At 39.2% G+C, this 12,587-nt stretch overlaps 1 protein-coding gene across 3 annotated transcripts in view; it reads right to left on the bottom strand.

The window, feature by feature from the left end:
• Positions 1-12,587, bottom strand: part of DNAJB6 (DnaJ heat shock protein family (Hsp40) member B6) — a 49,592-nt gene that overhangs the window by 15,038 nt on the left and 21,967 nt on the right. For all 3 annotated transcript variants that reach the window (XM_085227023.1, XM_085227024.1, XM_085227022.1), the window contains one exon: positions 12,500-12,570. In XM_085227023.1, the coding sequence (XP_085083149.1) occupies positions 12,500-12,570 (71 nt within the window). The remainder of the gene's footprint in view (positions 1-12,499; positions 12,571-12,587) is intronic.

Here is a 12,587-nt window from a genome sequence, read left to right as displayed (position 1 = left end):
GAATCCTATGCGAATCCAGCCTGAGCTACCGATGCCCACAGCCACTCCTGTTTGAGTGCACTGACTGCTGCAGCCCGGGGTACCAACAGGGGAGAACATGGATTCATCTCCTCACTGCCAGAATATACTCACCAGATGATCCTTTAAAGCCCAGTATAACTAGCAGGTAACACGAACCCTCACGCTCCCATCAGGCAGAGACGTCTCCATTTGCACGCTGCTGCTCAATGTGAATTTCATTGCATGCAAAAGACTCCATCACACAGAGGTCTTGCTCATAGAGACTACTTAAAAGCTAATGCTTTCTGTATTTCTCATGCCAAATAAGACCTGAGATGAAGTAGGTGACTCTGAGGACTCTCAGTGTATTTCCACCTGCTGCCGGGTCACGCCAGATCCTTGCCATGCTTTCCTTTGAACCACTTCACATTGCGCTAAGGTACAGAACCACAGTACCTGACGGGTTGCAGATCTATTAGAGATTTCCACCTCAGCCATAGCCAAACGTGCCAGCAGGTCTCCTCTCTACCACAAGGGACTCAGAACTCACATTTCACTTTGAAATTGGATTTTGAAGCACAAACCAAAAGCCTTCTGAAAGAAAAAACAACCGGCCCTTATGATACAACTTAAAGCTCATTGGTTTCCAGCTCTTTTGTTCTTGCAACAAACTTATCTTTAACCCATTTAACTAAAATAAATTCTCAAGGCATTGCGTCCTGTATCCTCTTAGAGGCCTTCACCCCAAGGAGCATCCCTAGAGCAGTTCAGGGCAAGACACAGATTGCAAATCAGACTGCTTTGTTATGCTACTTTTTCTTCCTGCTGATTATTTAAATCAGTTTTCAAAGGCTTAATGTACAGCAAATCCAGACTGCTGTGAAATGATACAAAAAGCAAAGCCATGCAGTTAAAAGAAAAAAAGAATCTTATGAGTGACTTCACAAAAATGTGATGAATGACTTCCACAGCTGTTTTGTCAACGCTTCCATAGTAATTTGGCAAAAGCACAAGACTGCCAAGTTTGCGTGCTGATCCAATGGCTATTAGTGCTGCTGAAGTCTTACAGAAGGCAGGCTCCCTGTTTGATGGTGCATTGCCCTTGCTCAGTGTATAAGCTCTCATCTTTTCAGGTTAATCATTTGAAAAATATTCTCTTGCACCCGAGCCTTAAATATGACACCAAGGGTTTTACATACAATTATAAAAAAGAAGAGCTATCCACCCTCTTTGGTTATACCCCACAAGATGGAAGCCATTTCTCATATACACACAGGACATCCAGCTCCCAGTGCAGCGTCCCAGTGTCTGGACAACTGCCTGATTTACAGAGCACACAAAGAATACCAGAACCTTTTAAATGATCCTGAAAACACCACGTGTTCCCTGAGCCAGAGATCTGGCAGTATATTATGAACCTTCACAGCAAAACCCAATGCCATTTTTTGACACCTTCCTGACAACAAAGAACACTTTACAATTAGCAGGCATTCTTGTTCAATATTGACAAATAAAGATTTAATTTATAGGAAAAAAATCTTGTAAGTTGACTTTCAAAGCTAATTTTGATTGTTTACCTAGAAGTCAGCATCCAGGCCCCACAGGAGCCACCACTCCCAAGCTGTACCACTTCTTGCTGTTCAGCATCTCCAGTTCTAAACAAACTAAACTGAGCTCTTCAGTCTACGCCTTCAAACCCACCATAGCTCAGGAAAACTACCAGGTATTTTCCAAACCTAAGGCCTATCCACAATAAATATCGATACAACTTATAAACACATATATACAAAGTTAGAGAAACTTGTGTACGCACTGCTTGAACTGAAGTCCTGACCAAACTAACCCATCAGTAGAAAGCAGAGAAATTAACATTTCCTCAGCTTAAAAAACACCAAACCAGAAACACTTCTGTGACGCAGCAACAGCAGTACTTACAATTATCCTTTGTGTCTGGAAACAGAATCATCAGTCACTGCATATGCTGCTTCTGAAGAGATCCAGTTGGAAGAGAGGGCGTTCTACCAAAAGGACTTTGTGAAGCAGGAGGAGCTCACTGATGTCAGCATCTGCTTGGTACGCTCAATGCAGACACTGGGAAGGCCACCTGAGATGCAACAGGCACTGGAGCAACCGTGACACAAAGCTGTCCACAGTCTGATACCATCCCAAATGCCGTACCTCTGCCTTCTGTTTTTATTACACCTTTGGGATGCAGGGGGTGAAGCACAAAGCACAGCAGTAACACCTTCGGAGCACAATCTCTGGGACCAAATGGCAAAAAAGGCAGAGCAGAACTGAAGAAAGCCATAAAGGCTGAGAAATTGGAGAAGGCCAAGTTCCAGAGGGGAGCACGGGGTGTCCTAACACCTATGAGCACTTAGTGCAGAGGCAGATGCACCCATGGAAGTGATGTACCCACAGTGGAGCTGCATGCCAGAACAACAACTCACCACCTTCGGCTGATGGAACTAGCTCTGCTCAGCATCAACCAGCTCACCCAGCATCTCCCATGGCTCTGCAAAGGCAACGAAAAGCCTTTCCAAATACTTAAGTGACTTCGTCAGCAGATCCACTCTACCAGTGGAATAAATATTTGAGAGAAAAAAATTGCTTCATCAGGATTGCTTCACTACAGGCATTTCTGTACAGTGAGCAGACCAAAGTGCAGGATCCAGCTAACCTAATTCCCTTTCCTCTTCAACACCACTAAAATAAAAATCTTCCCAGAAACACTTGCCAAGTTTCGCTAAGCTTTAAGAAGCCAAACCTCATTTACACTACAGCATTTTTTTCCCCCAACTCTGGAAAATCATTACTGTTCATTTTGCAGAGTTCAAAGTGTACTGCAGTGACCCTGTGGTACCAAAAAAAAAAAAACCTGAAACAGATGCACAACAGATGAAACAGATTTCCACACAAATACATGCATGCAAATCAGCAAGTGACATAAAAAGTCCCAGCATCTGCTGAGAAACAGCTTTATTAAGGGAAGCCTTCAAACACTGAATCTCCAGTGAGAAGTGATCAATAAACCCCTGGTCATAACACAAAGACGCTGGGACTGGTCTGATTACAGAGAAAACCCTGCAAAGACCTTAGTGTCCATCTACATTGCCATCTCCATTGAAAACGTTGCTGTTTTAAGGGAATGTGTCTCAAATCTCTTAAAACTGGAGAGGCTTTAACCTCTGTTAGTAATATACTGTCTAACTGGCATTAAAGCTGCACTCTAAGTTGCTGACTTGGCTACATGCTACCTACAGGTCCATACTCAACACCTGAGACGCCAATAATTTGGAGGATTTTAGCACCACACCCAGAAAACACAAGAGTTAGCTGTATCTGGGGCCAGCCAGATACGAATGAAAGGCAACTTTTTGTTAGAGAAGAGGCTGGGAGGTGAAACACACACACCCATCCCTACCTCCTGCTTTGAAAAAAAAAAAAAAAAAAAAGGCTTTTGCTATTGGAAACTATTCTGCCCAGGGCAACAAGCACCTCCCCTGCACTCAGCTCCCTGACTTATTCTACAAAAACAGTTACCAGGGATCTAGTCATCTTACATAAACATTGCAAGGAGCAAAGCACACACGTGATCTCAGAGTAGAGGAGAGGGAAGAGTGGAAACTACGGCAGAGCGCTCAAAGAATCTTTCGTTCTTGAGTTTGTTCATCCAGAACAGGATGGCTCAAACACCCAGGTTTTCTCTGAGAAATGGTTTATTTCCTCAAGTTTAGCTTTTTAAGAAATGATTATAAGAATTATCTTCTAGCTTCACTGCACAAGGAAAAACTTAAAATCATCTCCATCTCCTGTTGTATGGCACATAGCTCTGTACTGCAACCATTAATTGTGTAGTTAAAATTACTAAAGGCAAACACTGCTTGGGGTATGGGAGAAATTACTCAGCTTTTAATCTTTAAAACAGGATTCTCTTCTAGTTCTTCTGGGCTAATACTCTCAAAATGGATCAAAAAATAAGTCCACACCAATGCTTTAGAAATATTTTGGAAAGTCTCATGTAGTGGTTGGCAATCCTAGATGAGGGAGCGCAATGTTTGTTAAGGTCTTTTCCAATCCAAGCCAATTTATGATTAGATATTCCCCCTTACAAAAGATAATGGAAGTGATATACCCTCCATTATTAGCTGGTATTGACATAACATCACACAAATCTAAGAATATGTATCATGAAGTATATTTCTTTCCTTTCTATCAAGCAGTGGAAAAGACAATAACCTAGTTTGTCGTTTTCAGCCCGATTCCCTAGCTAACTTGTTGTGTTTTGCCTAAGAATACCTGAACACACAACTGGAGGGAACTTGTGTCATACAAAAGGTTGCATTTCCTAACTTCAAAACAGGCTCTCCATGGAACGTAACTCAAAAACGTTGAAGTTCCTTGGAAAATATGGATAAGCTGGATGCAACTATTTTGCTTTAAGAAATTACAGCCTGACACTTTTAAAAATAATAGTCTTGAAGTGGTTTTCTGCTAACAAAGTCTGCAAATACAAGGTGCACACTGGCTACATACTTCAAGAGTAGAATGATTTCTGTGCAGCACTTCTAAGCCAAGAAAGGGCCAAGCAGCGTGGCACGTACACTTATTTGCTTTTCCATTAATGAATTTTCAGGTAACCACAGCTATGGCTATATTGGTGAAGCTGCCCTGCGTTGAGTCTGTATTTAATCAGTAGGGAGGAAACTGAGTTTTTGTAATTTGCATAGAAAGAAAACTTCACAAAAGCTATTTTAAGTGCTGAGTATTTAGATTTCAAAAACATGGTTCATTTGACCTCAGAAGAACTATGATTTAGTTTTGGTAGTTCCACTGCTCTCCACGCAAGGCACCTTCCCAAGAAAGTTAGGAAGGACCTTGAAATAACAGAACTGTGCCATTAAGTTATATGATAAAACATTAAGTCTTATGATTTTGTTCCAAGATGTGTTTTATGGTTTTATGACCCAAATGCTGCTGAGTTAGAATTCCAGGAACTTGCCTATCCACAAGCTTCTCTTAGAAATAAATGTGATTAAAGATGAATATTAACAAATGCAGCTTTGGGTATATTCAAAACCCAAATAAGCATCTACAGTTTTTTTTTCATACACATAAGCCCTGTAGGAGATTCTACAGGCAGTTCCCTGTAGAAATATTTTTTTCTGACATAATATACTTTTAAGTATTTAGCACACTACCAAAATGGCTCCAATTAACAAAAAGCCACCTCTTTTCACTGCAGTAACTCCACATTCAGAACACGCATGTTGCTGTCCACAAAAAATTTAACACACACTGAGAATAAAACTTGAAATCATTAAAGCTTTGACAACATTTTTTGAATGAACAGTCTGTTCTGACAAATCAATCTTTGTCATAACCTTATGTTAACAAGAAACCTCTTAATCTTTATCTCAGGACCTGAAATGAGGATCTCTCAAGGTTTTGTTGGAAAAGAAACAGGAGACATACAAGGGCTCACTGTCATTACAAATCAAGTTCTCTGGGACACCCACTGAGGTCCTTGGCCAGGTTTCCTGTCTGTCACTGAACGCCCAATCTGTCCACTACAAACAAAGCAACAACTTACCTTAACAGTTCAGAACATCTTTCCCACATAAATTCCACTCTTGGCATGTACACACATCCCAAACTGGATGCTCTAGAGCAATATTCATCACACAATACCCGTGTCCTAGATGCACATGTTGCCTCCTGTCTTCCCAAGCACACTGCTTCCACCAGCCCTCCCAACAGCCAAGTTGTCGCCACGTGCAGCCCCAGCCATCCCTTCAACTCCTTCACCACTAAGGCACCCACTGTCTCAAAATGATAAAAAATGTTATATGCGTGAATGTTAACCCATCAGGGAGGGAGGGAAAGAGACAATCTTACTTAGACTCTACGAAGAAAGGTCAGAAGGACCTCTGCATCTTGCATCTTGAGCTGCACCTCAGGCTCCTGAGTTTTTGGTACTACATAGAAGCTAAACACTTGCTTCCCACTAAAACATAATTTAAAGAAAGATGAACTTCAAGACAATGTAAGCTAGAGAAACCACTTCTCAGGGAAGCTTCTTCAACAGATCATCATCCATGTGTTAAAAAAAAATGCATGTTCTTATTTGAATTTGTCTACCCTCAAACAAACATTTATGTTCTTCCAAACAAGGTACAATTTAACATGCACTTCTACCTTACTGTTATACATATTATTTCTAACTTTTTTTTTAAGATTCAAATTGGATTTGGCACATCATCCTCAGGCTGCAGAATTACCTTCTTTTTCTGCCCTGGCAGGAGAAGCAGCCTCTGCATTAACACACAGCATCTGCCAGCACAGAGGCGTGAACAGATGTGGGAAATGCCCACTTCTCCATTCACTGTGACAGCTTGTGATCAGGTTTTCCTGACAAGATAAGGCAAAGGCCAAGTAAAGGAAAAAGTCTTTGGAATTTATGTCTACGGCCCTAGCAGGTTGAGTTGGTTTCTTACTTCTGCCTTACTGATTTTTTGCCCTGCAAGTTACACTGTGAAGCAGCATCATGAATATCAAAGATGTTTCTTTTTGGAGCTGAACTATACAAGCCAGAAAAATGGAAGTTCAACTGGATGTATGCTGTGAAAGGAAGCGTTTGATGACTGTTCTGTTTTCTCTTATACCTTCCTGAGAGAAAAACCTACCTCTTAGGCCTTGATCAGTAGCTAAGTTTAAGACTCAAGCCAAGAAGTACATGAACACTACCCATGCTTGCCAGCAATATCCAAATGCATCCAAAACAAACTGAATTTATAGCTCTCTACTGCTTCCCTAAACGTTCACTCACCTCCCAGTTTGTACAGAAGAGTTTAAGAATCTCCTTTCTGTAACAGGGGGGTTGGAACTTGATGATCCTTAGTGTTCCTTCCAACTCAACCCATTCTATGATTCTACTGAAACTAAGTATATATGATGATAAGGATCTGATCATATTTCCCATAAGCAGTCACGAGAAATGTGTGTGCAGAGATTAGCAGAATAATTCTGGGACGTGCCTGAGCAACTACCTGACAGGGCACTTCCAAAGAAATCAAAATACCAAAATGTAATCTGATGAGAGGTAGTATTATTAGAAGAAAAAATAGTTCGTCCTATGAACAGCTAAGACAGTCTGGAGGAAAGGCTGAGCTTTCAAACAGAAGTCCAAAACAACTTTAAAATATTCCCAGCCTAGATCCCTGTGAAAGAAAAATGACAGAGACCAAACATGAAAGTACTGTGGAATAGGTACTTCACATAAATAAGAAGCAATATCCTGTTGCTGAGTAAGACAAATATCACAACAGGAGGACAAATTCTAATTAAGTTTATGGTTTCATTTTTGTTCAGTTCAGAGTAAAGGGCAGCCTCCAACGACGTGCCCATGGAAACCACCAGAGGTGGCTACAGACACATTTACACAAACCTGTGATAAATAAGCAAGTTAATCTTATTCCATGTATCAGTTACAGTGATTAACACACTGCATGTGTTTCTGGGGAGAAACTGAAAGGCCAATGATCTGCTCAGCTCCTCTACAGGATGCGTTAAGGCTTCTGCAGGCTTCGGATTTTTTTCTCCAGCTAAACTCCCCTCTGGGAGCAAATTTGAATCAAGCTTGTGACTACAGCAAAGATAGAAGAATCCTATCCCAGAGCTGCTGCTTTGCATCTTTAGCTGCTTTGCTAATAGCTTCAGGCAACTAGGTTACAGACAGAACCAAAATAACTCTCTTCTGGCCATCAGGAATGTGCGCTCCAAAATCTGAACTCTACTCAGGCTGTACACTCCTTAACCCACACCATTCATCTATACAAACAGACCCACAGATAAGACATAATGCAGGTTTCATATTTCATGTTTAACAGTAAATAAGAAGAGGAACTGAAGCCTTCTGAATACAACATGCTATTTGTTATATCATGTAAAAGACCAGCATCCTTACTGCAGTCTTTACAAATGGTTCGTATTTAACCTCTCAGAATTAACATGCAGTTGTGTTAAATAATTCAGTTTTATTTCAAGTACTGGTAAGTCAGCAACTACAGGCTTTTTTCCTTTTTCTATGAAGTTGCATTTGAAGTTGGCTGCATTGAAAAGAACAGCTGACAGCACTCTGACCTGTGATTTGATAGGAAGGATAAGCTATAGAGCAAACTGAAGTACTAAGAGCTGTTATCACCAGCCTCTAAAAATGTATTTTCCCAATTGTTAATTTAAGTAAAGCTCAAAAGTTATGTACTTCTACTGATTTTAAATTGAATCCACAGTGCGACTTTTATTTTTTTGCCTGACAGTAATGTCAGTAACAGTTTGTGTCACTAACAAAGTAACTTTGCTTGGTTCCAACACTAATGCAGCATAAGGGCCATTTTTGGTATTTTGAATGGAAGATGAAAAGGTTTTTTGCTTTAAACAATCACCTGAAGACAAGCAATAACAACACGGAAACCCAAACTACATTTACTACTATATAAAGCAAATTTGAAGGCACAAGTCAGTCCCTAAGTAAACAAGACCAGAGGGAGCAAACAGTACTCTCAAAGTCTGGATAGAGCTGACTATCCAGTTACTGATGTCTGCATTGCAACTACCCCGAGAGAACACAATGACTTACAATAAGTCTAAGACATTCACAACATCAGGACCAAAGAAAGGTTTTCCAAAATCACTTCTGAAACACTTCCCCAAGAAGGCTAACAAGAATTCTAACTCTAAGTTAAAACATTATATGAATACAGCGTTCTTTAGAGAAGTTCTCTGGCCGTAAGCATTCACACAGCTATACGCACTCACTGTAAAATGCAACACTTACAGCTAGGCACCATCTTCTTACACTCACAAATTAAGGCAAAATAGGAAACAAGCTCATGTGTCAGACAGAACAGAAACAGATTCAGGAAGTTCAGGTTTCAAAAAAACGAATCCCTTGTCATGGTCTAGAATACAGAAGCACACTGAAATGCAACACAGACACACCTCTGCTCACACCTAGAGCTACTACACTGAGGGAGGCAAGCACATGGGACCAGTCAGACACAAATACTGACAGAAAAGTACATAATATACTTGGGCTTATTTAGAGTTTTTGGGTTTTTTAAAGTCTTTCACAAGTCCTGCCTTCAGTATTCTAAGACACAAACCCTCAGTCACGAGCTGATACGGTCTGACCTGCAAACGCCACGCGTGCTCACTCTGCAGAGCAGAGCTCTACCACTAAGACCACAAAAATGCCTGTGATTCTCAAAGGATGAGGTCTTCTGAGAACTACAACAGCTGCAACAATTTTAAAATGTGAAGCATTCTAAGGCAAAAATCACAGCTTTTTCAATAAAGCAAAGTGAAAGGGTAGATGCCATGCAATCTGGAAAGTTTAGTGCGTTGCATTGAAGTTACCACCATGCACAACAGACCAAAAAGAGGCTGCACCAAGAAAAAGCATTACAAAGTTATTGTATTCTACCAATGAACTTTGAAGCAGGGCGTGAAAAAGTAAGTGACAAAGATTCCAAAGTTTCATGAACTCCATCTTAGCTTTTCCAAACCGCCAGAAGAGGTTTGATTTAAACTGGGTGGTGCCCCCAGGCATTCAAATTAATCCCTCCTGTGTGAAGGAATGATACTTTTAACCGTACAACACCCATTTTTGTCAGCTCTCATCCCACTGCATACATGATGTGTAGTATTTGCTAAAATTAGGAACCTTTGCTGTTATTTTTTATGCTACCTGGGCCAAAATGTATGTGTAAGGAGATTTGCTGCCCTGGATGACCCATAGTGTGTCAGCTTTGAACATACATGCTAAGTCCATGTTAGTAAGAAAGGGTACAAAGGTTTCCAGAGCAATCTAATAAATGTATTTTTCCAGAGAAAAGAAACTCATTTCAGCAGCAAAATGACAGTCTGAATATCTAATATGTAATAGGAAGGAAAAATGTAAGTTGGATCCACAATAAGCATAGGATGAGGATTCATTTCTGTATTAAAATGAAGCTGAATGCTGCGGAGCTGTACTATTTCAATTAATTCTACATATTGAAACAGGTGGAGACTACTGCATTTTAGTCACATGTACAGTGTCAGTTTTTCAATTGCAATTTACCCTTGGGTGAACATTTTAAATCTCTCAAACAAATGCAAGCATGTGGGTACAGAACTGCCGCTAGTAGCCATGCTACCAGAACTGCCTCATTAACTTGAGCTACTTTCAGTGTTAACCTACCAAAACTGAGAGTAAAATAGAAGGTAAAGTTTGGCTATTCAACATAAAAACTAATGGGTATCGACAGGAAGGAATTCAAACTCAACTCCAGAATGTCCTAATTTTATTTGAGTTTGTTAATCAATTTTGAAGTTGCTTTTTTTTTTTTTAAACAGTTTACATAACTTAATGGAACATGTCCTATAAATGCAAATTAACATTTGTCAGAACTCAAGACAGCACAACAAAGTCAGATTTTGAAATAAATTACTTGTTTAGTTATCATGTGGATCAAGAGGAAACATACAAGGGGAAGGAAAAACAGCATCAATAAGAAAATACTGTTTGTTAAGTTCCAGACTGAATTTGTGCTTCTACACACACACAAAAAAAAAAAAAACCAAAAAACCACAACACTGAAGTAACAAGAATTCTGCAAAGAACTTGAAAAAGGACATAACATCCTAGTCCCAAAATCAAAGTATACATTAATGCCCACTATCAATTTGGTTCTCTGAACTTAACATGAGAAAGAAATTTAAGAGAGGCTCTGTTCTAAACGTGCATTAAATTACAGCAGTTTTTCAGATAGGTGGTATTAGGTGAAAGCTGAACCAGCTGTTTTGCATGACAAATATGAACAAATCTTTGTTGTATTTAATAATTGATGCATTTGTTAGTACAAAGTAGATGATGTTCAGTAAGAAGGCATTAAATGATCACCTGAAAACACCATGCTATTTTCCTAAACATGAAGCCAGACTACAGAACTTGGTGAAGGCCAGATGTTCAAAGCTTGTGCAAAGACAGAAGCTGCACACCCATGATTTAAGCATGACATGACCCAGGTGTTAACATATGCCAATATTTATTTGCATTCTTCCTTCACATTATCAAATCATCTTCCACTGAACTTTGAAAATCTGGTCTTGGCTACAAACTGACACTTTGCCTTACTCAATTAGTTAAAAGGAAAAAAAAATATATACATATACAGAGAGAGAGAGAAAGGGCACTCAACCATCATTTTTTTGGTTGATGATAAAATGTCAAAACTAAAATGAGTTCTTCAATCTAGACATTTTCCTTTCATTTGTCCCTGACAGTTTTGCATAAGTCTTCTCCAAATCAACTGTCTGTTCTCAAAATGTGCAAAAAAATTTTAGCATTCAGAAACCTTTTTTATTAAAAAAAAAAAAAGACTAATTTTTTTGGACACTGTACATTATTTTTTGAATTAGCCTCAGAACCTGAAGCCTTAGTAAACTTAGTTTTTAAATGGAGGGACACACTTTTGCCCCAGAGAAAGGGGAAAAAAAAAAAAAAAAGTATTACAGCAAAAGATGGAGTTAAGAGAATCAGCCTATGAATGCTTCTTAAAAACAAGTGCTTCAAATGCAGGTTTAGAAAAGAAATTAAATATGTTTGCAGTCACACTGAAGCAAACATCTGCAAAGATAAAAAGGCCCTCATCCTTAAGATAGAAGAAAAAGATGGTGGGGAAAAAAAAAAGCACTGTTTTCCCAAGTTGCCCAAATCATACACAGACACAAGAAGGTTACAAATGCCATTCATGAAAGAACGCACCACAAACATCAGCATTTATTCATTTTGAATTTTTTTTTTTTTTAGCAAATGACAAAAGACCCAGCTTACTGGCTTCACTTTTGTTAACCTTTTGCTTACATTACACATTTAAACATTTGTCAAAACTTACTAAGTTGTCTGCATTCATGCACAACTAGAAAACATCCTTAATTTATTTAAACCAGAAATGCATTACCAGAAATGTATTAACATCGTTCGCTAGTAAACGTTAAAAAAAAAAAGTTGAAATTATTAAAAACCTTATCCTGGAAATGTTAACTTCACAGCAGACTTAAACTACTATTGGCTCACATTTCAAACAAATTGGAAAAAGCAAGATTCATGCTAGTGTTAGTGTACATCTTGCCCTAGCACTACTGAAGGATCATGGTTCACCTTGGATCATATATGTTAAAAAGAAAAGTGCATACAGAAATTTACAACAATTTTAAGGACAAAAAATGGTCCTATTGATGTGGTCCCAACAATTAACTCAAAAGTCTATGACAAATACGAGCTCCGGTGAGCTATTTATACTACTTAAGTACGGATATACAGAAAGTTGAGTTCATTTGAAATCTTCAAAAATTGTTCCTGTCAATCCTCAAATGGTGGCTGTTATAGCTTAAAATTTCTGTTAAATGCGTGCGTAGAACTACTTGTTATCCAAGCGCAGCAGCTGCTCCTTACCATTTATTGTTAGCGACCTTAACTGGCCATCTTCTTCAACTTCTACTCTCTCTTGTCCATTCTCAACAATTCTGTAGGACAGAACACA

Source organism: Meleagris gallopavo, chromosome 6, assembly GCF_905368555.1.
Source record: "Meleagris gallopavo chromosome 6, MGAL_WU_HG_1.1, whole genome shotgun sequence".
NCBI lineage: Eukaryota > Metazoa > Chordata > Aves > Galliformes > Phasianidae > Meleagris > Meleagris gallopavo.
Note: the sequence above shows the minus strand (reverse complement) of the source record. Positions and strands in the feature narration are given on the sequence as shown.